General features: G+C 36.5%; 3 protein-coding genes across 6 annotated transcripts; 2 read left to right on the top strand and 1 right to left on the bottom strand.

The window, feature by feature from the left end:
- Positions 1 to 236: 236 nt before the first annotated feature.
- Positions 237 to 27,933, top strand: LOC113468838 (the record flags this gene model as incomplete). Its single annotated transcript, XM_026826062.1, has 3 exons — positions 237 to 1,010; positions 6,140 to 6,517; positions 27,823 to 27,933. Coding segments are annotated over exons 2-3 (307 nt in total), but the record flags the coding sequence as incomplete, so codon positions are not given.
- On the top strand, positions 17,294 to 19,050 carry LOC103512644. Of its 3 annotated transcripts, none has more exons than XM_008477417.2 (3): positions 17,294 to 17,531; positions 18,070 to 18,329; positions 18,737 to 19,050. In XM_008477417.2, exons 1-3 carry the CDS (start codon positions 17,411 to 17,413, stop codon positions 18,767 to 18,769), a joined length of 414 nt encoding a protein of 137 aa, XP_008475639.1. In that variant the 5' UTR covers positions 17,294 to 17,410; the 3' UTR covers positions 18,770 to 19,050. The 3 variants fall into 3 exon arrangements, with proteins under 3 accessions (XP_008475639.1, XP_008475638.1, XP_026681861.1); XM_008477416.2 differs by having other exon boundaries at positions 18,070 to 18,428; XM_026826060.1 differs by lacking the exon at positions 18,737 to 19,050 and having other exon boundaries at positions 18,070 to 18,453.
- On the bottom strand, positions 19,116 to 21,521 carry LOC103512643. Of its 2 annotated transcripts, none has more exons than XM_008477415.2 (2): positions 21,053 to 21,521; positions 19,116 to 19,814 (listed from the first exon to the last, which is right to left on the bottom strand). In XM_008477415.2, the coding sequence occupies exons 1-2, from the start codon at positions 21,345 to 21,347 to the stop codon at positions 19,510 to 19,512; spliced, it is 600 nt and encodes a 199-aa protein (XP_008475637.1). In that variant the 5' UTR covers positions 21,348 to 21,521; the 3' UTR covers positions 19,116 to 19,509. The 2 variants fall into 2 exon arrangements, with proteins under 2 accessions (XP_008475637.1, XP_008475636.1); XM_008477414.2 differs by lacking the exon at positions 19,116 to 19,814 and adding an exon at positions 20,428 to 20,789 and having other exon boundaries at positions 21,053 to 21,520.

Genomic DNA, 27,933 nt, shown 5'->3' with positions numbered 1-27,933 from the left:
GTCCATCTCATAATCATTACCATTATCCATTTTCATGGAAAAAATGCAGCCCTTACAATAACAACAATGACATTCCCGATCATAGAAATTGAAGGAAGCATCTGCGCACTTCGTCCTCCATTCTTCTCCATTGCTTCCTCTTCTCTTCCTCTCTAGTTTTCCGAACGTAAAAGAAATTATAATTTAAGATAGAAAAGTTCGTACGTTTCTACTTTACCGCCGCGCCGCGCGGCATTTTAGTTTAGTATTTCCGAAATCGGACACGGGAAAGCCTAGATCGCACGCCTTTGATTTTTTTATCGTGCGTATATTTATATTTTTGTGAACTATATACAAAAATGCGCCGGGCACACGTGGTGACAGTGTGGTGTTGACGTCAAAATTTGATTTCGGAAAAAAAAAATCTTTCATTTGTTTATTTTGGATATAAATCCACCTCTAGTTTGAATAAAATAATTAGCACATTTCCAACATATCAACCGAGAGTGGTTTGACGAATTTGTTTTTCCGTAATGCACAAATGAATTTACCTCGCTTTTTTACGATCTAAAATTTTCAATTGGTTCTTCTTTCTTTCTGTGATACACTTGTGTTAATTTCCCCCTCGTAAAATTTTGTATTTTTTTTCCCCGAAATATATTTTTTAATTAATAATTTCCAGTTCCTAAAATTGAATTTACTTACGGTTGACCATTTTCATTGAAAAATTTCAAAGTTATTTATTCTTTCATTCCTTCCGTTTTATCGTTTGTTGTTCGTTGTTTAATTCGAGTGAGGATTTTATTTAATTTTAATCGCTATGGTTAGTGCTCTAATAAAATATTTTTTCGGGACGTTTTGTGTAATTTGTAAAACCGGGGGTTCGTGAAGAGCCGGAGATAAATTGTGTTACCGGTATAAAGTTGAACGAGGACGGTGCGGTGTTCGGAAATTTTGGAACTTTTGGACTGTGGATCAACAGCGGGCAGGTTTCTACGCAGATGGTCGACAATATTGGTGCTGCCAATGAAGTAAATTGTAACAAAAATAGAAACCTCAAATAAAATTAATATTATATCATAATTTTCTCATAACTCCAGTACTATACCAGAAGAAGGGTGTTTTATAAATTATAATAAATACCTATCTAAAGTAACAATATCTCGCATATAGGTACAGGTAAAATCATTTAATTACATAGTTATATAAAAAAAATATCATTTTTCAGCTTCACTGACTAAAGCGAATAGTCCATACCATCACAGTACACAGTCCTGGTGGAAAGGTTGAACTGCTCTCCCCTAATTTGGTTTGAAAAAGTTGAAAATAAAAGAAGGAAAACGATGAGATATACGAGTACCTACATAGAAGTACCACTTTCAGTGCCGTTATTAAGAAATAATTTCCATCCCAATATCGAAAAGGTCGATACAAACTGCGCATAAAAAAGTTGAGACAAATTTGAATGGGGAATGAAATCACATCCACACCATTCATTCATTTCCAGTTCATTACCACAAATCAGTAAATTCAATTACTCGCAGGTTTTACTTTATATATCAATGTCAAAAAATAATTACAACACGAGAGAATTCTGCTGTAGAAACCTATACATCATTCTCTATCACTAGAGTTATCATTGTAAAGAGACAAGCAGATAACACAAAATATCATTTTATTACATAGTTAAATAGCACAGTTATAAGGCTATAAGAGGCTGCTACGGATGAATAAATATGGAATTAAATCCTAATGACCTAAATTAGAACCACTTAATTTAAAAAAAAAGCAATTAAATGAATTTTATAAAATGTGTACACTGTTGTCAGAGGTACGAAGGGAGAAGGGATAATAGGACCTTCAGCAGCAACAAGTGGCAACGTCTCATAATGTAATTTTATTCCTCAGTAAGTCAGTATTTGCTGTCAGTCTGCCCCTACCCCTCATCTATGAAGCAATTCCTTTTTTAGAAGCAAGAAAATAAGACATTACATTTTGTTTACTATGGGTACATATTTACATAACCTATAAGTAATGGTGGCTCCCTTCCTTCCCCACCAACTCAATTCCGAGATAGTAGGAGGACCTGACCCCCCCCCAAAAAAAACTGAGCGCTGGAAATTAAGCTCCTAAAGTACATCAAGGGACATCATTATGCATTTTTTATGCATCTACGTTTTTATTATGTAGGTGTAAAAAAAAAGTTGTTTTGACGCGTTTTACCTATCCGAAACGGGTAAAAATGTTAATGCTGGATTATCTTCACTGCTAAGTTGCGGCGCGCGCAACGAAAATTTTAGGCAGTTTTAAATATTAACGGTAAATCATCATCACAGGGTGGTACATATTAGGGTATTTTAGGTAGACGCGCAACGAAAATTTTAGGCAGTTTTAAATATTAACGGTAAATCATCATCACAGGGTGGTACATATTAGGGTATTTTAGGTAGATATTATATTACCTATAGGTACCTATGTTTACCTATTACATATACCATTCTTCTAGATGGTGTTCTTGTTGTTGTAGCGGTGTAGCTGCACTCAGGGGACTGATGGTCTCTAGCCAAGATTATAGTTTGGCCCGTCCCGAACCGCAGTCAACCATCATGGTCCCAAAATTCTTCTGAATGTAATAATACTCGTATACAGAGCTCCTGCTAATGCTTTTTGCATCTTAAACACCCACTTTCCCTGCATTGGAACGCTATTTTATTGCATTTTACAATAATAAAAAATCCATAGCGAGGAACTCAAATGGAATTAGTACCTTTAACTGTCAAGGCTAAAATACTGTCCCGCTTCAGCATTTCTAAAGCTTATCTCTTCTGATAGTTTGACATTTAGGGGAAGAAGTCAAGTCCCACAGTTTTCAAGATTGTCTCTATGACTATCTAACTTGAGATAGGTTTATTTCATCTACAGTTGGAACCTCCTCTAATACGTGCGTATATATTATTATGGTTATGGCACATGGTAGAATTGGCATCTCCACTAATGTCATTACTGTAGCATTGGCATCTCCACTACCTACATAATACAAAAGACATTATTATTTCAAATTTTATTATACTCTGCTTTTCATGAAGATTGGAGTCAAGAATTGAGAAACATTATGTGAGAAATCAAAGTCCGGTGATTATCATCAAAAAGCCAAAAAATTGTTGAGGCGTGAAATTAGTCGCGTTTGAAATTTTGAACAGTTCTCTCTCCGTGTACAGGGTTGTCAAATGATCCCTGTTCCGTAGAAAAGCAACTTGATTTTAAATAGCAATGGTTCTCATCCTGTATGGATAGTAACTTTTGTTGGAAATGTGGCCTTGTTTTTCCAATTTATCATGGGGAGAAGTCAGTGAGCGAATTACTTATGGCATGCGTCCGGGATAGGCTCTGCAAAAGTATATAACATTCTGACCCAAAACTGTGACGAAAATGTGAAATTTTAAAAGAGAAATTCACCAGAAAAAGCTTGAAAACTCTGTACTAAGTACTGCTTGAAAGTGTGCTCAGGAATTCAATTTTGATCACACACCGTGCATATATTATGTATCTTTATGCCTAGGTCACAATTTACAAAATATTTTGTAAGGAAAAGGAGCAGTACCGTGAACCTTGTTAATATTACATAATACCTTGGTATGTGTGTTCACGAGAATAATGTTCCCTTTATAACAATGTTTCATGTTTGTTTTCTTCCTTGAAAATGAACATGGCAGTGGTGTATTCGAGAGAAGATCCCTGTACTTAATTATTAGAAAAATAAAATTAATAAATATGTAACGAAAGACACTTTTTGATGTTTGACAGAGGAAACTGTAATTGCTCAGGTCTTATTGTCCCCGAAGCGAAGAGAGAAGAGATAGCAGAAAGCCAGCCGCTAACACGCTCTTATCACGTATAGTACGAGTACTCGTAAGTGACAACAAAATATAAGGTGAAGGCGAAATTGGCAAAAATGAGAATCAATTGTTCATAGGACTAAAACGAGAGAATGTTATCATTATCATGCAAGTAGTTTTGAGGAAATAAATGGAAAAGACCATAAGAATGATATGATCTGTTACCTACATAACTCCTAATTCTACGTAATAATTTAGAAGTTTATTATAGACATCATTTACATTACCCCATTTCTCTCCACCTATAGTATATCTATGTATACCCCACTGTGTCGCGAACATTTACATACAAAATCGTTTAAATAATGATCAGGAAATTTTACATCCTCCAGATTTTCACACATTATCAACATTCTCCGAGAGAAAAACATTGTACAGGGTGTTCCAAATGGTTGTTGATGTGATTTTAATTTACAGGTATATGTATGTAATGCCAAATACCAATGTACCTAATGGGCAATAAGTTTAACGTGGTAATGATGAAAGGTACTCCTCCAGATTTTCACACATTATCAACATTCTCCGAGAGAAAAACATTGTACAGGGTGTTCCAAATGGTTGTTGATGTGATTTTAATTGACAGGTATATGTAGGTAATGCCAAATACCAATGTACCTAATGGGCATATGGGCAATAAGTTTAACGTGGTAATGATGAAAGGTAGACCACGATTTTTCTAACAAAAACAAAATTGCGGCACATATTTGTGTTTCATTGAGAGGAAGCTTCTCTTTCCTTCATCTCAGACGTGTTCTAAATGTTTCAAATTTGTCAAAGCCGAAATGGTTCCCAAAGTTTACAGCTACCCTATAAAGTAGACTAATGGTGTTTACCTAAATCTCTTACTCTCGAACGGTATACATACAGAGCGCAGAAAGGATCCAAAAATAGGGTTAGGACTTAACATAAATTTTCCTGTATGTTTTCTAGAGAAAAAAGAAGTTCAGTTTAGCGGAAGATTTTTCCATTTTTGAGCTATCTTACTCTCGAACGGTATACATACAGAGCGCAGAAAGGATCCAAAAATAGGGTTAGGACTTAACATAAATTTTCCTGTATGTTTTCTGGAGAAAAAAGAAGTTCAGTTTAGCGGAAGATTTTTCCATTTTTGAGCTAGGGGTTCATGCATAATACAAGCGATAAAAATAAGGCTTCCATTTTCCTTGAATTTTCAGAAACAGTCTTCTCGTCGGGTGTTGTATCCAGATCCATTTTGCTACTTGACATTTCTATCAAGACATCTCTTTCGATGACTTCCTTTATTCCATTGGTTTGCACTTATTGCTCTTTGCAATATCTCCTCTAATTGCAAGGATTTTCATCAACATCTTCCACTTTGTTTGGATTCATCAATTTTATTCTTTCAATTCTTTCATACTCTTAAGGGAGAAAAACTTTCCGAAATGGAAAGAAAAGATAGAAATAGAAACGTGAGGGAACTTGTAAAATGTCACACGAGAAAAGCTGTGGCTGCTTTCCATTTTATTTCGGTATTTATTTTTTCTGTGACGAAGTCGAGAGAATTAAGATTTACGCTTGGCACGGTTTTAATTAAGTCGGAATTTAAAGCAATTAAGTTTATGGGTGAATGGCGCTTCTATAATACCAGAGAAGGTTGCGCTGTATATCAGGGTGGTGGTTTGAATTTCAAATGTACATAGTTCTCAAGAGTCAATACTTTATGGGTTACAAAATAGGTCACATATACATATCAATGCAAATATCAGATGATATTACATTATCTTCAGCTTCACTGACTAAAGCGAATAGTCCATACCATCACAGTACACAGTCCTGGTGGAAAGGTTGAACTGCTCTCCCCTAATTTGGTTGGAAAAAGTTGAAAATAAAAGAAGGAAAACGATGAGATATACGAGTACCTACATAGAAGTACCACTTTCACTGCCGTTATTAAGAAATAATTTCCATCCTAATATTGAAAAGGTCGATACAAACTGCGCATAAAAAAGGAAAAGATACTCGTACACAACTTGAATCATAAACATGGATGAAAACCTAATCTTTCTTTATTTACCTTCGAAAAAGAATGAAAAATGCTAAGTATCATTTTGATGTAAAACAAACAAAAGATTTTATGAGAAGTAAAATTACGAGTGAAAAGGAAAATGTAATACATAATTTTGGATTAAATGTAGATAGAAGTACTATATAGGAAATAGGGGCTCATAGATATTAAATAAAAACAATATATAAATAAATAAAAGTAATAAAAAAAAAATGCCTATTCTCTTTCAATTTCAAAGCAAGTCTTAAATCAGCTCAAGAAATCTAATAAATAAATTAACTTACAAAAATAAATCCTTGGCCAGCCAATCTAGTCATCTTAAAACAAAGTCTAATCTACCTCTATAGAGGACGGCGGGGTAACTTTTGAACGGTGCGGTGTAACTTGCCCAACACCAACCTGTGTGCCCCGTGTCCCATCATGGAAGACCGAAGTTCGTGTAAGGAGGTGGTTCACAAATGTAACAGTGACCCTGGAGGGGGCCGGAGGAGTATTGGCATCCAGGAGGACTCGGGAGGAGGCATATCCAGACGTACCAGGTCTGGAAGCTCCTACTCCCATATCCCTGTGGCGCGGAAGTGTGTACTCACCTTGGACGGATACTCTTATGTGATAGGTAAGTAACTATTCTGACCTGTAGATCTGTACCAATGATTTTTTTTTTGTTTTTTTTTTTTTTTTTTTTTTTTTTTTTTTACATTTCAACGGTTTCTGTTTGTTGTGTGCAATGCTTTTCAATTTCGGGGGATCTTGAGCTGGACTCAATTTGAAACCAATCCATTTTGTGCAGCTGGAAAGGTAGTTGGCGGTTTGTCTGTTATACTCATCCAAAGTTCTTTCACCGTATAATCTAACAGAGTAATATAAAATATTTTACGCCACACCGTGCAACTTCTAGATCCAGATTTCTCGAGATAAATCAATTTTTACCCATTTGTAACTCGTCTAGAAGAACCTTTATTTGCTATTCCGTCCTATAGATCATGTCACCTGAAATTAAACAAGATAGGCAGGCAGCTCTATGTCACTTGAAAGTGGCTTGACAGAAACACACGCATTGTAATGACAGAGCTGATACTGGGAACTGTAAGTGACTTTGTCCTGATGAAGTGACATGCTTCTCGAGACTACTCGAGAGTAATATTTTATAGTCCATAGTCCATTGAAGTATTTGCTGCTTGAACAGTACGGATAATTAACCTGACGAGTACCTATACACTGTTTTCATACAGGGAGGCACTTTGTGTACCATTTTTGTCTTTCAGTTTACATTACACTACACCTCGAACATTTTCAAATTTTTCAATAGGTAATTACAATTTTCAGAGTGGAACTTAAAGTTTGTTGCCAGCTCTCCCTCTCTCACCAAAACCTTTTTGTTCGTAATAAAAAGCTCTTCGCAGCATTTTTTTTCTTCGAAATACCTCTCGTAAATTAAACTTGGAGAAAAAAAAAATATGCTTCTTTTATCATGTTTTCTTACAATAAAGATGGAAAAAAATCGTGAATTTCCAAAAGAAGAAAAAAATCAGATGCTTTTGGAAAGTACTAAACTCAATTTTTAAGGGTGCCAGAACTTTATTATCCTTGAATCTAATAAAGATTTTTGTGCAGGGCTGAAATAATGAGTACCTCCACTGTATAAGAAGGACGAATTGTTCTAAGGCAAACAATTTGAGCGTCAAAAATCATAAAAAGACAACACATAAAATTTTAGATCGGCAATATCAAGAATACTTCAGATTGGATGGGATATAATAACTGTGAGTAAGAAGGAAGAAAAGGGAAGATATCATTGAAAGATACCCTATTAGGAATGGAGTGATTTTTGTTGGACAAATTGTCAAAAATAGAAGATTGTTAAGAAATCTGTGTTATATCACACGTATTTCTTATATCTTTCTCATAACAAGGATTTATTTTCATCGTTTTTGAGTCAACAACGGTAATTACATTAGCTCTGTATTAAGTAATACTAGTATGAACTGTGTTCATGGTTAATCCCGCCATCACTAAAAGAGTCTTCAACCTCTCTATGGAATATACTGGCATCTACATACAAGTATCTACCATATTACTCGTACATTTTTGTAGACGAGCTCTATTCTCCGTCAAAATCTTGCTGTCAATAGTGACCGAGAAATATTACCTTCTATCCAACAATACTGCTTCAAATTACATTATATCAACTAACTTGCATCATACCCACCTAAGGAGTGATTTTTGTTGGACAAATTGACTGAAATAGAAGATTGTGAAGAAATCTGTGTTATATCACACGTATTTCTTATATCTTTCTGATAACAAGGATTTATTTTCATCGTTTTTGAGTCAACAACGGTAATACCAATTACATCAGCTCTGTATTAAGTAATACTAGAATGAACTGTGCTCATGGTTCATCCCGCGATCACTAAAAGAGTCTTCAACCTCTCTATGGAATATACTGGCATCTACATACAAGTATCTACCATATTACTCGTACATTTGTAGACGAGGTCTATTCTCCATCAAAATCTTGCTGTCAATAGTGACCGAGAAATATTACCTTCTATCTAACAATACTGCTTCAAATTACATTATATCAACTAACTTGCATCATACCCACCTATAATTAATTCCTTTATACAGCATCTACAATGTACATAGCTATAGTTAGTTATATAGGTATACCGTATACCTTTTCTTTGTGTAATATTACATATAACTAATAACTATGGATGAGTAAAATAACCACATCACGCTGAGTATTAATGTAAAATATATCCTACTTTTGCTCGAGATATCAACGAAAAATACGTATACCTATTTATCATGCTTATGCTTTTTACGATGTACCAATTAATTCCTTTATACAGCATCTACAATGTACATAGCTATAGTTAGTTATATAGGTATACCGTATACCTTTTCTTTGTGTAATATTATAATTAATAACTATATGAATGAGTAAAATAACCACATCGCGCTGAGTATTAATGTAAAATATATCCTACTTTTGCTCGAGATATCAACGAAAAATACGTATATTTATCATGCTTATGCTTTTTACGATGTACATAAAGTAGATCATGCTTCATACATGGAAGAACTACTTCATACAATGTATATGTACTTACGAAAACAAGGTACACAATGCATACAAAGCATATTCGATGGGAGAGGAAATTTTCCCAAGGAAAGAAGAGGGAGAAGGTAAGGAGTAGTGAAAATGGAGAGTAAAATTGTAACCATAGGGTGGTTCCGAAGTTCGAGTTTTGTTTAGCTTGGAGCTCCTGGAATGGTTGAAAAAATGTGGTTACTGGAACTGGGTGTTCAGTCTTGTACCCCCCCTCATCTGAGACCCAGTAGGTCTCATAAATTGAAAATAAATTGTTGAATTAATTTTACTTATTCTGTATTTATGTTTTACTAAAGCTCATTATCTATTTGATCAGCTCAACCTCTAAACAATGTTGTACCAAAACATCAAAGTGTATTCCAGCTTTTTCCAAACCCTGTAGCTCCAGTCTATTTTATTTTTATTATTATTATTTTCTTACAGCTTAAAAAATAAACCATTGTTTCCATTTTATTAAAAGAATTAATGAAATTGTTTTTCCTTCAGCCGCTAGGAAACTTTCCTTAACCACTCCACAGTATAAAGTTCACGATAAAAGTACAAAGCCGGAACAAAAGGTAAAAACTTTGGAAGTAAATTTAGCAAACATGCTGTTTGTTGTTCAAGGCAGAAGGAGTTGAGGGGAAATTGAAAGAGAAAATATTGGGAGGAGGAAGAAAACACAAGAATAGAGGAAGGAAATGTACCTAAGTGGCGGATCTTTAGCTGTGTCGTCGACTTTTGAATGAAGGAGGAGGAATGAAGTGCTTAGGATTAGATAATGAAGTCCGAACTTTGAAGTTTAACTGGGATCGAACTAGAATTCTAGAACATATTTCAAACAATTTTATGCCTCTCTCCAGCCCTCTTTCTCTTTTCTATGACCTACTTTATGAAAAATTCCATTTAAATTTATTGCTAATTGGTTTTTTCCCTGTTTCCCTGATTTCAGGTAAGCCTTTCAATTCGACACTCGGACATGAATGCCATTTGAATCAATCTCAGTAAGTCCATTGCTAACCATTCCGTCTTGGTAAGACATAGTAAGTAGCACTTATAATAGTCAAAAGTTTTATTACTTTAAATACAAATTTAATAATATATTATTTTATTCTATTCTACTTATAATAGTCTATTGTTCGACCGGTTGTCATCGTGGGTTTGTTTCCCATTCTAATAGGGGTTATACCCAGGAACACTCTGGACTAATGCCGCCCAAGATAGACAACAGTGCGAAAGATATTGGGAGAAGTCCTTGCTCTGGATGGGGATGATGAATATTGGAGAATTTCTATGAACTTGGCTACGCCACTGGTCGTCACGTTACTCGTTACATAGTTTTTCATTTGATTAAACTCCAGTGTCTCGTGGCAAAGGCTGGCTGGCCTTTTGTTTTCTCTTTCGATTTCTACTTATAATAGTCTATTGTTCGACCGGTTGTCATCGTGGGTTTGTTTCCCATTCTAATAGGGGTTATACCCAGGAACACTCTGGACTAATGCCGCCCAAGATAGACAACAGTGCGGAAGATATTGGGAGAAGTCCTTGCTCTGGATGGGGATGATGAATATTGGAGAATTTCTATGAACTTGGCTACGCCACTGGTCGTCACGTTACTCGTTACATAGTTTTTCATTTGATTAAACTCCAGTGTCTCGTGGCAAAGGCTTGCTGGCCTTTTGTTTTCTCTTTCGATCTCCATTGTTCTATTTGAAACCAATTTATTGTTCTTCACTTTTGTTGTTGTACTTTTTCCTTTCCATTCCTTTCTGTTGTGTAGGTTTTCCAGAGCTATGGCTCCGAGTGGAGGGAAATGAGAAGAATATAAAATATGAACAGAATTCAATGAATGTCTGATGAGAGTTTAAAAAAATTCTCGAGCTCTCTTGCCTGGTTTTCATTTTTTAATAAATGGAAAATTGCCTTCGGCGCATGGCATATGCAAAATGAATAAGTCTGTCATTATTTATTGACTCATTATTTATGACAACCTAATAGGAATAAAATTATTTATACTGCCATCATAGGACTAAAAAGTACCTTTAATATCGCAGTTGGAAAAAGGTCACATTGACTCACATTTTTGAGATACTTTCATAGTTTTTCTTTAGAGAAGGGATCTATTCCCAGAGTGATACGATGAGAACTATTTCTAGTTTCTAGGTAGATAAAGGTAGAAACACACTACCATCACGTGACGTGCCATGAAGTGACGTGATGGTAGTGTGTTTTTACCTTAAGTCTCATCTGGCTCACATCACCCTTAGCTCACCCCTAGGTTGGTGTTATCACATCTCATTTGCATAAGTATGACACTACATACCGCATGTCGAGAACTATTTCTAGTTTCTAGGTAGATAAAGGTAGAAACACACTACCATCACGTGACGTGCCATGAAGTGACGTGATGGTAGTGTGTGTTTTTACCTTAAGTCTCATCTGGCTCACATCACCCTTAGCTCACCCCTAGGTTCGTGTTAGATCACATCTCATTTGCATAAGTATGACACTACATACCGTATGTCTGACTCGGATTTGACTTGTTTGTCCTCTTAGTTGTTTCCTCATTTATCACCCTGTCCAATTAATCTCCAGCTCGGAATAGCGACACACCTGTATCATCAAACTTTTTCCAATTTATTGTGCTCCAAGTGAAACAATAAATATGTCACGCCAGGATAGACACAAGGGGTCGGGGTGAGTGTCAACATACTTGGGTTCAAAGTTATTGCCATTTCCCAGTATGTCTGATGTGTAATTCACTATACATATATCTCTGTGCATGTTTGTAACGTACCTTACAATTAAAACAAAATAATTACTGGGTTCCCGACCTCTCTACATACCCACGCTCATAGCTGTGCTAGGTACAGGAGGTACTCAAAACATTTCTTTTATTGTAAAAAAAAAAGAGGGAACTAACTGCTAAGGTCTTATTTTCCCGAGATCGAAAAGAGAAAGAAGACAGGATAGGAGAAAGCTAACCGTTCCGAGAACGAACATTATCCGTACAGGATAAAATCCGCCCCGGCGGGAATCGAAAAGCATTATTGTTTGATTTACAGACTTTAAATTTCGAAGAAAAATAGTCATACCTAGCTATGAAGGTATAATAGTAAGTTTTGTGCTTATGTGGGTACTGGGTATACTTCTCGGATGAAACTAACGGATCCCTTTATCAAAGCCCAGCAGAGATTTAGCGCTCCGCCCCGCCAAGTCAAGAAAGTTTGACAGGGCTACTAGAGATCTGATGTATTCAAATCATCTCATCTTAGGTACATTCAATCATGGAAAGGTCTTAATAAATTAACAAGTTCTTAACCTTTTACATTTTCTAACTGAACCTCCTTTTCTTTTACAATAGTTCGTAGTTCCATTCAAATCATCACACATTCAATGATTCAATCATGAAAGGGTCTTAAAAATAAGTAAGTACCTCCTAACCTCTTTTACATTTTCTAACTGAACCTCTTTTTCTTCGACAATAGTTTGTTACTCAGTTTGGGATCTACTGGTCTGAATATTCAGATCATTATGTATGACATGAATAATTCAGACAATCTTGTGTATACGGTAAAGTGTAATGTGACATCCAATCCAATGTGGGACACCTGTCTGAGATCATTCCTGTAGAAATCTAAATAGTGTACGAGTTTCGTATACCCGTACGCCGTACGCCCTCTACATTTCCTTCATTTTCCTGGAACGATAAATTCTAGCCCTGAATCCCTTTCTTATTACTTCAGATTCTTTAAAGCTGTGTCCACACGAAGTCGATGCCGTCGATCGACTCGATTGATGTCGACTGAAACTGTCCACCCTGCCTCGAAAACATAGATTCATCCCGTTGATCGACCATGTGTGGACACAGCTTTAGATCCATGTAAATTGTACACCCTAACCCAAAACTTCAAGGCACCTGAGGTACTAGGTTGAAATCTCGACTGGGGTGGCAGTTTTCTGACTGAATGAGTCCGTAAAAGTCCGGTCACAATTTCAGCCCCAGGAGGGATTTAAACCTGGCACCTAAAATTCAGGAGTCAGGATTTCCGTTCTCACGTGAACTTTGTCCTAAAACCTTGTTTATACTGCCATCATATTAGAACTGAAAAGCCCCTGATAAAACCATCAGTTTACAACACTCTGGTGACATCTTTTCTAGATACAAAACGCATTGCAAAACGAAAAACACATGCAAATGAATACCTCCCTGACCAGCACATGCCATGGAAGTTGTCATCACGAGATAAGAGAAAAGGGATCATTTGTGCATCACACAACATAAAATTAGAGAAAACTTTAGGTCATGTTCAAATTATGTGTGCACAGTTAGGTACGTTTTACGTGTATTTTACAGGACATGCTAACTTTATTGTGAGAAAAGTGCAAATATTTACGTTGATGTTAACACTAGTTTTGTATACTTAATACTCGTACTTACGTTAGGTTTATGCTAATTTTCGACGTGAAATACAGACACATCCTTCCTTCCCTGCCCTAAACGCTACATCATTATTAACAGCCTTAATTAGGAGCTTTTTCGAGGCATCCATGAATTGAGGTGAATTTTCCAATTGACAAAAAGTACTAACAATAAATAAAATTAACGTCAATGAGGCATTTATTCCAAAGGAAATCCAAACATTAAATTCAGCAACATAATAACCAACGCCACGTCAGACCAAGCTCTGTATATTTATGAGCTATGAGGCTAATTTTAATTGCTTGAGATGCTGAGGCCTAGCCCATTGGCCTGTTCAAAATAAGGAAGAAAAAATGCTAGTTATGGGCCATAAATTTTTGAACTCAGTACGCTGCGAAGGCCTTTAATATTATTAAGAATTAGATAAGCCCTTCCTCTCCCTCTCACCCGCTTAATCTTTCTCTCCTCGCCTCTCATTCTCTCTCTCCTCTTTTGTTCTTTAATAACCTCCTTCTTAACCTCTGTCTTCTTTCCCTTTTCCTTCCTTTCTCCCCATTATCTCCCTTCTCATCAATCTCCTTCTCTCTCTCTTTCTTTTCTCTCTCTCTCTTTCTTTTCTCTCTCTCTCTTTCTTTTCTCTCTTTCTCTCCCCAAAGCTCATTCTTATCTCTCCCTCTCTTTTGTTCCCCATTTTCAAAATCTCTCTCTTCCTCCATTGCATTTCCACAATCTCTCTATTCTCCTACCTTATGTTTTCCTGCCCCTCCATCTCCTCCTCTCTCTTCCCTAATCTCTCGAGGCTATCCAAAAGGCTAAATGATGCGTTTGGACTGCAGCCAACATAATGGTGGACAAGGCGTAGAAGAGAAAGGGATATTAGGAGGAGGAAAAGTGAGAATAGATGACAGGAAGAGGAGGGAGAAGGGACAGGGTCGAGTAAACAATCCTGACGAAGACAAAGTCTTGTATTTCAAATTTCAATGTTCCCTCCCACTCTGAGTTAATAATATCGCCTGCTGTTGTATGAAACATGATGAATACTACGGATCTCTTCGTGACATTCTAAGAAGGAGCCAAATTTATCCCAGTGCCCATCTCAATTGAGTGGAAGGAAATGGGAGGTTAATAATATCGCCTGCTGTTGTATGAAACATGATGAATACTACGGATCTCTTCGTGACATTCTAAGAAGGAGCCAAATTTATCCCATTGCCCATCTCAATTGAGTGGAAGGAAATGGGAACATGAAGGGGATGAGAATTCAAAGGGATTATAATTAAATACGTGCCTTGAGGGACAATATTGAAATCCACCCCATCCCTCTCCATGGCACCAATTGAGCCCTTTAACTACCAAATGTCCACGCCATGGTTGATTATATTTTGTATACTGAGGAAAAAGAATCTCAATCAAGTGACTGGTTTCCAGAACTCTACTTTACGGAACTCACCCTATATCATATCAGGAAGCTCGACACTTTGATATAATTATGTAGTATTCCAACAACCTATAAGAGGGGAAGTAACCTAAAAACAGGGCTCGTCTCAACTTCATTTAGCTAACAATGTGTCATAGTGTAGTGTAATACCCATATCTCATACGGATACATATCCTGAACATGTAGGAAATAGTTGACAGCTGGGTACTAACAGGCCACGTTGGCCCAAGACGTATAGAAAACAGCCTTTTCCACTCTCCTCTATCCTGTGCAATCTTCATTCAGTCTTGCTTTCTGATGGAGTTACTTCGTTTGTTGCGCCATCTTCTCACAGAGTCAATCCATCTCCTCCTTGGACTTCTTTCTCTTCTCCATACACCACGAAATATCCAAATCCAATGTCGCCAAATCGCCAGTTGTAATATAGGTAGTGTCTTGTTCTACTTTTGAGAAACGAGTGATGAATGATGTCTTATTTCTCCTCCCAAATAAATGTTCCAGTGAAAAATGTCCGAAAAGAAGGAAGCATGTTTGCTGAGGGCTAAAACGCCGTTATCCTTTGTGTACGAAGGCGTTTTTCATTCTTTCTTCTATCTTTCTCTCATGTTCATTTTTTATCCCCTGTCACCACAAACATGTGACGCATACGAGTTCGTCATGACATGTGCTCTGAAATACAGGGTGATCTTCATAACAGGAGAAGATACAGGATGTATCAGCTATCAGTTGATTATCAGCTATCAGTTTGAACTCGTTAGGAGCATGCGTTCAATTAAAATCTGGTACATCACATAATGTGTATAATATGTACGTATACCTACCTACTTCGGTTCAGCGCACATCTACATCACTAGTGCCAGGAACACTTTCCTCTGTATGTTTTTCCTCTTCTACTTTCGTCACAAGGTGTACAATATTTCATAAATTCAAGCTGTTTTTAGAGGGTTTTCGGGTCCTTATAACGAAATTTTACAATTCAGTTTGTGCTGGTATGCTTGAGAACGTGCATGCCTCAAGGAGTTGATAAAGTTGTGCAAACGACATCCCTTCAGTTACGTACAGTCATAGGGTTATACAATAACCATAGGGATACGACGACCAAATGACAGTCGTCAGTAAGTTTTGTAAATAACAATTTTCCTTCTCCTATACGTATTTATTCATCGCCGCTTTCGAAGCGAGTAAGTTGGTTTGTGTATTCAGGAAAACACAATTACTTTTAAAACAAAAGTCACTCTGAACTGTGAGGACTGGGAGAGAATTATGTTAGGGGCAGAGTGGGAGGGAACATTGAAATTTGAAATACAAGACTTTGTCCTCGTCAGGATTGTTTACTCGCGTGGGAGGGAACATTGAAATTTGAAATACAAGACTTTGTCCTCGTCAGGATTGTTTACTCGCCCCTGTCCCTTCTCCCTCCTCTTCCTCCCTGTCATCTATTCTCACTTTTCCTCCTCCTAATATCCCTTTCTCTTCTACGCCTTGTCCACCATTTACTATGCGAATTTCTAGATGGAAAGTATTTCCAGACTTCCAAGTGTAGGTAGACATTTCTATTTCAAGTTCTAGCAGTTGTTGTTGTGATGTTTACTGCTAAAATGAAATCCCTCCTCGCTCTAAAGTCCAAACAGGCTAAACTGTTCCAACTTCTCACGCAGCTAAAACTGACACAGTCTAGATGGAAAGTATTTCCAGACTTCCAAGTGTAGGTAGACATTTCTATTTCAAGTTCTAGCAGTTGTTGTTGTGATGTTTACTGCTGAAATGAAACCCCTCCTCGCTCTAAAGTCCAAACAGGCTAAACTGTTCCATCTTCTCACGCAGCTAAAACTGACACAAATCTTACAGTACGAACCGGACATAGTACCCCCTACCCACATGCCAGGAAAAGCTAGAAGTGCCATACAAACTGCTTCAGGTTTTCTTGCTTTACAGCAGCTCGTGCAACCATAGGTACGTCCTAAATTCAGAGACTTTGCAAACAAAAATACCCATTATGTACCTAGTAGGTATGGATATTGGATTTCTTCCAAAGCAAAGAACTCTACATACTCTACAACGCGAACGCAAAATGATTGAATGCGACCTCACAAACATACGAGTACATTATGGAAACAAGGATTTGCCATGTTGTCAGCAGAATTGAGCTTTGCAGGGTTTCTGCAGTATAAATTTCAAATGATTTGGGATATTGTTTGGAAAAGAGGGAATTATAATGTGAACTCTCGAGGGTCCGACCTGCAGATTTAAATAAAAGGTGAACTGATGAACCAAGTTTTTCCCATGTTTGTACACCAAACTATGAGTGGCGTAATTTGGACAGGGATGTATCTTTTTTTTTTTTTTTTAATTTTATTCTTTGAGGATGGGCTTAGCACATACCTAGTTTTAACCAACCATTTAATACAGATTAGGGAAAATGGCCACTGTTTTTAATTATTTTAAAAAGCGTCATTTGCGTTTTCCTTGCAAATGTCGTGATAAATTTCTCGTGAGAATGCGATTCCTAGTCTGTACGTTGTCAATGTGAAATTTTCTGATAGTTACTATGAACCGGACCATCCTAATAGTTACTTGTACCATTGTTTTGAGTGTACTATGTGTCGATGGCTACCCTCAGCGATATCGAATATCGAGGAGCGTTGGTTCCCATGGAGATATAGATCCAGGTAAGGCTAGTTTGTTTACATTGTGTATTTGTGTTCATATGTTTATACAACGAGAAAACAACTACATGTATACCTAACGTATTTGAACTCCATAAATAAACCACTCTGGCTGAGTGGAACTTCTATCTTCTTTCAGAAAACTTTACTTTACCTGGATGAAAAAAAGTATCGAGATTCTCACTTCAACTTTCCAAACTTATGTTTTTACTTACTTTTCATCCTTCCTTGGATATAGGTACAGATTTAGTCGTATTTATAGGAGCTCCTTAAGGTACACGAGGAAGATCCTCTCTTGTCTTGTAGGTACATGGTACACATAATAGCTTAGAGATACCTTAATAGCTTTTCAAGATTTACAAAACCTTTTAAATTGCTACAGAGTTTCCATAATACTCGTATTATATATTTTTATCATTATCACCATCACCTTAGCAAGCGTGTCGGAAGTTAAACGAAGTAGGAACTACCTAGCACGTTTCCAATATTTTAGCTTGCAGTTGCACATAAAGTAAGAAAAAATTTCCATTCAACATTTCAGGAGAACGTACCACTCCGTGCAGAAAAAGAAGGGCTATGGTGAAATATCCAGTTGACATGAGCTCAGCTATCACTTATGACAAGGCCAACAATGCAAAGGGTATGGATAAGAATGTGTACGACTTTGATAAAACGGTCAATACTGCCAAGGAAAATGCGGTTGACAAGTCTAGCTTTAGAAATGGCACCAACAAAGTTTCTATTGATGCGGATACAGAATCTGTCAGAGAAATGAACTATCATCTTTCCTGCATTCTAACAGTGTGTTTCCTGTGCTATTGTATCAATGTTTGCCTTTGTATCCTGCAAATTATTTTCGAAGCTCGGTGATTTCGTATCCCAATAAAGCTGGTTTGCTTTGTAAATAAATGTTCTTTTTAAAGAATCGTTTGGAAATGGTCTTTCCTTAGGAGATTCAATTTTGAACTGGAAAGGTCTATTAGAGTTATTGTCTAAAACTCTGATACTATACCAGACCAGTCTCCAATCATGTCTAGAGGTCAATAAACATAAATCTGTAGATCCGCGCCTGAAGTAGAATAGAATATAATATATATTTTATTTGCACATAACAGTGAAGGCACAAATATGATTCTCAGGCACTAATCATATAAGAAAAATGCATCTATCTTTTTAAAACAGCTTAAGGGATTAATTTTACATTACAGTATAGAGCAAAGCGAAGCAGACAAATTTGTTGAACGTGTCAATCCAAGTTCCAACGTTCTCTGAAAACATGCAATGAAACGCTAAAAGAAACCTAATAAAAGTTGGATAAGATAAGGCAGAACGAAACGTTTCAATAAAGAGAGCAATGCTGCAGTACCGTCAGTACAGTTCTATGTATAAATGAAAGCTCCAAGTTTCAAACTACCCAAGGGAGACAACTGAGGTATTGTGCTGTAAGTTGTAAGCTTTAAATAAAAAAAAAAAAACCTTATCTGAGCTTATGTTGAAAAGCAAAGAGTTTTAGCATGCTTTGATATCGGGTAATGCTATATAAATGAAAGCTCCAAGTTTCAAACTACCCAAGGGAGACAACTGAGGTATTGTGCTGTAAGTTGTAAGCTTTAAATAAAAAAAAAACCTTATCTGAGCTTATGTTGAAAAGCAAAGAGTTTTAGCATGCTTTGATATCGGGTAATGCTACACTTTTTCCTCTTTGTACTCGTACCTATAATCTTGCAGTGATTCGACATGGTATTTGTGCCTTTGTAAGTTAACTTGATACCGCTCTGATATTCTGCTGTCACTTTGTATTTAATTTGTTTCGCCCTGATTAAGAGAATCGTTTCTTTGCTATGACATTATATCCCTAGATTCTCTTGAACGTTGCGTTACGTTGGTTCGCCACTACCAAAGGCATGCTTTGCAGAAGGAGAAATAATTTTAAAGTTTCGGGGTCCTGTGGTCTTTTACAAACATGCATTAAGTACAAGTATTAACGGTTACTCAGTTTTAGGTACGGACGAAGATACAGAAAGAAACAGATGAGCGTATTGATGATGCAACAACAGCATACGACAATAACAGAAATACTTAGAATCAATCCAGCCGTATAATAATCTTCTTGGTCATCAAGTAAATTGGGAGCATCGGGGTCTTGTCTATACTTTGACAAATGGGTTGTCATGTCTGATGTGAGCTCTTCGTGACCTATTTTCTCAATGGTGTTTATGAGACTCTTAATTTCCTCTAGCTTTAGATATTCCATCGCTTCCAACTGTTCAAGATTTGGTGTTGCAGCTGAAACATAATTGAGGGTATGACTTTGACTGACAGACAGACACCGAAGCGAATACAATAGTCCGTCCCTTATACCTTTTTTTATTACTACTGTAATAATAAAGGAAGGACGGACTAAAAACCTTAACTTTTTGATTTTTAATGCGGATATTGTGGCAATATCGCTATTCGTGACAAATTTTGCGAAGTCTTTGTTTTTCGAAATTTCAAACAGGCTTCCAGAAAAACAATTTAAGCATAAATTCTGGGACACCCTGTATATATATAGATATATATTGAATCCCTGCAGTCAGCAGGTAATTATATAAAATTTCCCTGCAGCCTGCAGGTCATTATCTAAAACATGGATATGGTGGTGTCTATGAGACTCTTAAGGTGTCACAAACAAGGATACCTCAGAAGGTACAAGGAATGGTTAAATTTGAATGATAACAAAAACACATTTATTTATTTTATTTCGCAATCGAAAATAATAATAAATCTTATAATAACAACACTATAGGTATTAATTCGAATGATAACAAAAACACATTTATTTATTTTATTTCGCAATCGAAAACAATAATAAATCTTATAATAACAACACTATAGGTATTAATTAATCAAAATAACGTCTCCAGACTCTCCAGCCAATACTTCAACAATCTTCTAATTGGAAACACAGCGCACAACAGAAAATGAAATTGATAACATAGCAGAGCACGATGGCAATACATAGAATGGTGGTGATGTTGATTTGCACGTTGAGATTATTGTCATCATCTATAATGTCGGTGACGACTCTAAGCGATTTCTCAAGTTCGAGATGCTTTTGATTTACCGTCAATTCATTTGGAATATGGGAATTTTTCACACTTTCCCTCGGGTGTCTTTGACGAATGAGTTCTGGACTTGAATCAATATTTTCTCGGTGTTTTTGATTCGAATTCGATACATTTTTGAGCATTGTGTCTTGTAGACTTACGCTTTGCATTCCTTGAAGTTAGTACACAATAAAGTGTAATTGAAATCTGCTGTTTTTCAGAGTTGGAAAAATGCTAGTTCCCACTTGGAAAATTGAAGTTAAGCAACATCGCTCGCGATGGTCATAATAATCTACTTACCTCATTACCATCACTTATGTATGCCTAGTATGCCTACAGTAAAATTGCTCACTCAACACTCAACTGCAGATTGGTTTCTCGTTGCCAATTCATATGAAATTGGCATTCTAAAATCTCTTAAGAAGACACACTTACCTATTACTTTTCTCAAATACGGATTTTCATCAGGCTCAGTTGAATTCAGTTTTTGTACCATATTAGCCTCATTCCAAGAGGTTTCATCACCCCTGTCACGTGCACTGATGTATTTTTTCTTTAGCTGTCTATTGTACACATTCTCGTAGCCATTTTGTTTACCGTTCAGATCGCTTGATCCGTTGGTAAATTTCAGTGACGTGTTCTCAGGTTTAGCGTCTATTGCAGAAGTAAACGCCATCATGTGACGGCCAGTACTAAGTACAAGTAGTAGAGCAATAATCGTAGTTCCCATTTTACCATTGGATTTGTTGATCTTGGATTCACTGTGTGCAGTAGAAATTGAAAATTACTCCATTCTAAAAACTAGAAAGACACTAAAATGACAAATAATTTAGAATTAATCTATTGAAAAGTGTCACAAGTTGCTAACGCTCCATGTCATACTAGTATTATCCTACTGGCCAAGAAGAACTTTCAGATGGATGTCCTTCATATTACTTGCTTACCTCCAAAAGGTACCTTACCTTATAAAATAAGCCTAGTTAGTTAGTTTGTGAACTTTTGTAATCGCATCGCTTCGAAAGTTTTTTTAAGAGGTTTGACAGAGGGAACTGTAACTGCTATGGTCTTATCGTCCCGAAATCGAAGAGAGAAGGAGGACAGGATAGGAGAAAGCCAGCCGCTCCGAGAACGAACATTATCCCATCAGGATAAAATCCCCCCCGGGCGGGAATCGAACCCGCGGCCTAGCGCTTACAAGGTAGACGCACTACCAACTAAGCAAACTAGGCTGGCGCTTCGAAAGTAGTTTTGCACTACTTCAGGGAAACAACGATGACCCCATGTCACTTTCAAAAGAAGTTTTCTTTCAGAAAAACGTCAACAACCCAATGAAATGGAAATTTCCGAAGAGGTTCTGCATCATTGAATATAAACGGTTCAGCAACTAGCCACTGGGGTAAAGGATTCCAAATCACCTGGGCTATGTACGTGATGAGTAATTTGGGAGCCTTCGTAAAAATTGAGATAGGAAGGGAGAGAGAGCTCTCTCCAGAGGGGTAGAAAAAGAGTGAGAGAGATAAAAAGGGAAAGAGAGGGAGGAAAAAGGACGTTCTCTTTTTCTAGAGGGTGAGGAAAAGAGTGTGAGAGATAGGACGACAAAGAGAGGGAGAGAGATAAAAGAGGAAGAGTTTGGGGAAGTCTCCCTCGGGCTCAATATCAAATGAAATATCTCTCTCCAACACCAATAGATATAATAATACATAACCATTACACTCACATACAGACCATCCTAAAAACACCCCGACCAATTTTTTCTCTCTGTTGACTTTTGTAATGAAGCTTTTCAAACCCGCATCACTTTGAAAAAAGAAATGACAAAAAAAATAATAATAATAAAAATAAAAAAAAATCCTGGTCAAAAAAATCCAGTTACCAGCTCAAAATGTGTGTTCTGGAAAAAAGAAAAGAAGAAGTAGAAATGTTCAGGTCCATCCGATATAGCGATATACGAACACCATACATATTATGATACATGTAATACAAGTTTCTTCGAACTTTGGTCGATTTTTTTCTCCACCATACCACAATTTTCATCACACTTTTCTACCCCCTTCCTTACTCCATGCCTCACCCTCTACATTCTGATCATAGAGAGAAAATGTCGAGGGAATAGTGTTTATTTTATTTTATCCAATTTCGTTCCCTTCTTATTATTTGTCTTTTGTTTCTCCGGAAAGTGTGAAGAAAAATGATACAGTATCATTTTTTTTTTTTTCCTTTCGGGGCTTGTGTTATGTTTGACAATTCTGAGTATCCAATTGTCGATTCGCAACGTTTTACACAGTGAAATAATATTGGGAAAAACTGTGTCAACTTGCCCAAAATCCGAAGTCTTAAACTCTTTTGGAGCTTTTTCAAAATTTCGGCCATAATTAGATGGCCAAACCGTACATTTTTTTCAAACCTTGTTTGGAACATTTTGATCTACATCCTTAACCTTTTTGGTCATCAATGTAGAACCTTCTGTAGGTCGTCATTTGGAGGCCTCTTCCCTAATGTAGTATTATTTTATCTTTCTCTAATATTTTCTATTGCTTTTCTTAGAAACCAACTCAACCCCTTTTAGAAACCAAAAAAAGCCTTTATTAATTTTTATTTAAAAAGAAAATATTGTTAAAGATTTTTTTTCTTGCTCTTAAATTATTTTTTCCTCTCCCCCTTTTCCCCCAGGGAACACTGTGGAGTTTTTCAAGGATTTTTCACTTTCTGAAGTTTGGCATTTTTTCTTTTTCTTGGAAAAGTTGATGAAGGGGGTGGGGGTATACATACTGTAAATAACCATCCAAAGAATCTACAGATTTTTGAAGAAGTTTAAAACGTCCCTGTATAACTAGGTTTAAAACTTTACTTTATAACTGTTAAATTTCTTTGTAAAGCTAGAAACTAGGTACTTTTTGAAAAGAGCCTCAGTGGCAACCTGGCAAATTTGGCAATATTTTTAACCAAGAGTACAAACTTTGACGATTTTTCAAACGAAAATACCTGCTAAATCAAAATTAATAATAACAAAAAATTCCTGAAACACAAAAGTGGTACAACTACTAAGTACATAGGTACTACACTACTACAGTCTTCATTCAAGGGAAAAATTCTTATGAATGCCTGGTATTTATTTTAACTATGCAACGTGCAATGATTAATTCAACCGACTTGCGTATACATATGCCTCTTCAGTTCTTCAAAGTCACAAAGAATGAAGTTATTGAATTTCATCCTTACACGAATAGTATAATCGAAAGAATCCTTTACACACCAAGTCTAGACTGTACTTGGTTTATGGCTAGCATTAAGAACGATACTAATCCCTCTACTATTATGACAGACAGTATCTCTGTTAGTTTCCACATTTCATATTTCCTGCACGAATATCCCAAGGTTGCGACGTTTCAAAAGTTGTCATAAAACTTGACATCACGACATTACATAACATCATAATGGTAATGGTTGATGGTACCATGGTAGGTATAATGGATGTCAATACATGGCATGGCCTGTCACCATTGCGTGCTGGCTGGGTGCATAGTATGCCCTAATGTGCATCTCTAGAGACGTCATACGAAGTGAATGTGGGGAAAAAACATGACTAAGTTCCCTCCACACTTAATGGAAAAGTTTCGAATTCTTTGTGTAACAGCATCCATGATGAGCATTTTAAGCTTTTCGAACTTATTCTCGAACCTTTACAACATTGGTGATGTCATCTATATTCTATAAATCTATAGGTATGTATTGAATAGGATGTTCTGATTTAATCCTCGGAAGAGTGAAAAAATAAATATGTAGTTAAATAATAATCATGCGATTTTTCGAGTCTGTGATTACTTGATTAGTATCGGGCTTCACCCAACCTTGTCAGGGTATTTATTTTACTAAGTAAGTGGCAAATTGGTGATCAAATATGGTAATATGGGATTAGCAAAGAAAAACAACAATCTCCTTTTCTTCACTTGTATCCCTTTTCCTCGCAACTGAGCAGAAATTATAAGTAGCAGAACTTCAGAAATCATATTATTTTCTTTTGATCTGAAGAGGTTTGAAATTATTTGTTGATGGTTGTCACAAGAAAAGGAGATTTTTTTCAGACGGGGTATTATATTTTCGTCGCTCCCTCTTTCTCTCTTTTCATCTGTCGCGTCCTCTTATTCTTTATTCGCCTCTTTTCCATATTTCTTCCCTTCTTCTACTCAATAGACTGACAAATAAAATTCGACTAAAGTGGTTTCTTTTGTTCCTGAAATGAAAAATTCATGCTTGACTTTTTTTCATAGATATTTTTCTTGAGAAAAATTCGCCTTTTCGCTATCAAATTCGTTCTCTCTCTCTCGCTCTCTTCTCCACTGTTTTTTTTTTTTTTTTTTTTTTTTTTTTTTTTTTTTTTTTTTTTTTTTTTTTTTTTTTTTTTATTTCTAGGCCCAGGTCACATATTCTACTTTCTGCAGTATCTTATGTTCTTGTACATTTTTTTTTTTTTTTTTTTTTTTTTCTTTGTCTTTCTTTCGTTTTGGTGATGAGAACTCAACGTTACCAATTTGCTGGATTATTATTCATTCTATTCTTCCTCCTCTCCCTCCTGGAATTCCAGTTCATCTTGTGTTACACCACTATAGTGTAATGCGGAAAAAGTAAAAACCGACAATAATAATTTTTGTGGTTAAATTAAACATTCAACCATGTGGGCTATTAAACAGTTAACCACAGTAGAAAAAACATCGTATATGCAGAGAGAGAGAGAGAGAGAGAGAGATAAGAAAATACAAAGATAAATGAGAACAAAAGCAAGATAAAATGAAAGAAAGTACGATTATGGGGGAGAGAGAAACAGAAAAAGAGGGTGTAAAAATGAATCATAAAGATAATAATGAGCCGAAAATAAATAGAAAACATAATGGGAACGGAGATTTAAGAAAGCAAAACAAGGAATTCGACCAAGACAATCTTATATTATAAGAACAAGATCCATTCACTCATTCACAGTTCACATTTCATAGTTCACACACTGATCGCTCTATCTCCAGAACCACAATACCTAGAAAGCTGAAATTTGGTAGGAATATTCCTTTTATGGTCTAGGTGTGCAATAAGAAAGGATTTTGCGAAAATCTAAACCGATCCTGAGATATGATCAATTTTTGATCGCTAAAATCACCATAAGAAATACACAGAGTGCAGAGACTGAGGGAGAGAAAACTTTTCCTCGCTCGCCTAATATTGAGTTTCGTTTATGTTTTTAGTTTGATAAAAATACAAGTTCGGCCATGCCTTTTCCACAAGCTTGGCCATGCCTCGGGATGAACTAGCGGGATTCCGGAGCGAAGCGACGGAATTCAGCTAGTAAATCTTATATTATAAGAACGAGAACTCATTCACATTTCACACACTGATCGCCCTATCTCGAGAACCACCACACCTAGCAAGCTGCAATTTGGCAGCGATATTCCTTTTATGCTCTAGGGGAACAGGGAGCGCGCAGCGCGACCATATTTTTTATTTTCTACAAGTTCGGCCATGCCTTTTCTACAAGTTTGGCCATGCCTCGGGATGAACTAGTGATACTATAAAAGCTTTTGAATATAAAACTGGGTTTGAATGATAGGTCATTGCACTGAATGCGGGTAGCAAAATGACAACACTACTTAGCTTAATCCTAAATCCCCAGTGGGTGCGTTTAATTTGTATCAGTGTCTCCCAGACTTTTTGAGACTTTTACCCTTTTTTATGGATTTCCAATGCTGTGATTTTAGTCGTTACCGCGGATCTAACTGATTTTGCACTGTTTTATAGTGCTATTTTACTCAGGTTATTTTAATCAATGGATACTTACAAGCTTGTTTTTATGTGCTTCTGCAATCGGTGTTGTGCCTACCGATACCAAGTGCAGAACCGATTTGCCGGTGTTGTGGGAGCAAAGGGAGTTTTCTGTCTCATTGTTGGAATATAAAGCAGGTATAGACATTCTATTCTATTCTATTCTATTTATTCTAGTGCTTATAGCCACAACTTTTTGCTCAAATCTCGTTACACCCCGGAGCAAGGATTTTAATTTCGACGACTTCCTTGGAAAAATTGTACGAAACTTGTTTTTATTCTGAATGACAGTTTTATGAGTTTAACCACCCGTCTCTCTCTCTCTCCCTCTCTCTCTTCTATCTTCCTTATTTTACCTTCCCTGCGCTCTCCCTCATTTTCCCTCAACTCACTTAATTTTACCTCGAAATATTTTCTCCGTCTCTCAAATTCTCAATCATAATAATATTCTCTCTCTTCCTCTTCCCCTCTCTCCCACTCTATTTCTTCCCTTCCCTCCTGAGCGTTGGTTTTATTCATGTTTCTTATTTCTCTTTTCCTTTCTCGAAAAGATAACATTGTTTACGTGAGTGTGTGTGAATAAGAAAGGGGATTGAGGAGAGGAAAAGAAAGAAAACCCTGGGTGTAGAAAATGGCGGGTTTTGGGAATAGCAATGAATGATAAAAAGTAAAATAATATTACTTATACTTGTGAGAGAAAATAAGCACTTTTTCTAACGTGAGTAAATTACAAATAAATGACTTACAAAATGACATTATTTTGTGCTTAACCATTCATAAAAATAATCGAGGGTGGCAAAGAGTGACGAGATATCTTGAGAGTGTGCAAAGAAAGGAAGGGGAAAGGGAGATTTTGATTAAGGAATTACTCGAATGAAAATAACTGTTTTCTCATTTTCTCAGTTTGCACTTCAATTTCTTATTTCACTTCAATTACTTCAATTTCTTTCTTCGCTCAAAAGAAGATCCAGTCTTATTAAGCGCAAGGAACAAACCCTTTTGTTGTCTTTTCCCCCCTTTAGGTGCTATCTTATAAATAGGTCTTTTGCGCCAATTCCGCACTGCAATTGAATTTTTGTGTACAGGTTTTGTCGTCTTTTACTCCATAGTACTTTGCAACGCTTCACCCTATTGGTGGGTTTACACGCTCATAGCGTGTAAAAGCAGGCTTTAAGTTTGCACAAAAAAAAAAACTGTTTCTACGTTCCTCTTACAATTTTGTGCAAACCGAACAAACTGGCATGCGCAAGCTAGTTTGTGCAAATAGCTCCATAGTAACTTGAGAGTGTAACTCCATAGTATACTTTGCAACTGTTGACACCCTATACCTATTCGGCAGGAGTGGTTAAAAGTTAAAAGTCTAAATATCTAATGAGCATATTCTTGTTGTCTGATTTCAGTGGCGAGTCCTCCAGACAGATCATCCGCGGGTGAACCTAGAGATGACACTTTGGTTCGACAGCGATCACCCGCCCCTCCCCCTCCCCCTAACAGAAACGGTCAACTGGCAA

The sequence above is a fragment of the Diaphorina citri genome, unplaced genomic scaffold (assembly GCF_000475195.1).
Source record: "Diaphorina citri unplaced genomic scaffold, Diaci psyllid genome assembly version 1.1 scaffold868, whole genome shotgun sequence".
Lineage (NCBI taxonomy): Eukaryota > Metazoa > Arthropoda > Insecta > Hemiptera > Psyllidae > Diaphorina > Diaphorina citri.
This window is presented reverse-complemented; position numbering and strand designations above follow the sequence as displayed.

Coding starts and splice junctions, on each gene's coding strand:
- LOC103512644 (XM_008477416.2), top strand. CDS start 17,411: ATGAACCGGACCATCCTAATAGTTACTTGTACCATTGTTTTGAGTGTA. Junction 17,532..18,069: donor CCATGGAGATATAGATCCAG/GTAAGGCTAGTT, acceptor TCAACATTTCAG/GAGAACGTACCACTCCGTGC.
- LOC103512643 (XM_008477414.2), bottom strand. CDS start 21,347: ATGGGAACTACGATTATTGCTCTACTACTTGTACTTAGTACTGGCCGT. Junction 20,790..21,052: donor GTATTTGAGAAAAGTAATAG/GTAAGTGTGTCT, acceptor ACTAACTTCAAG/GAATGCAAAGCGTAAGTCTA.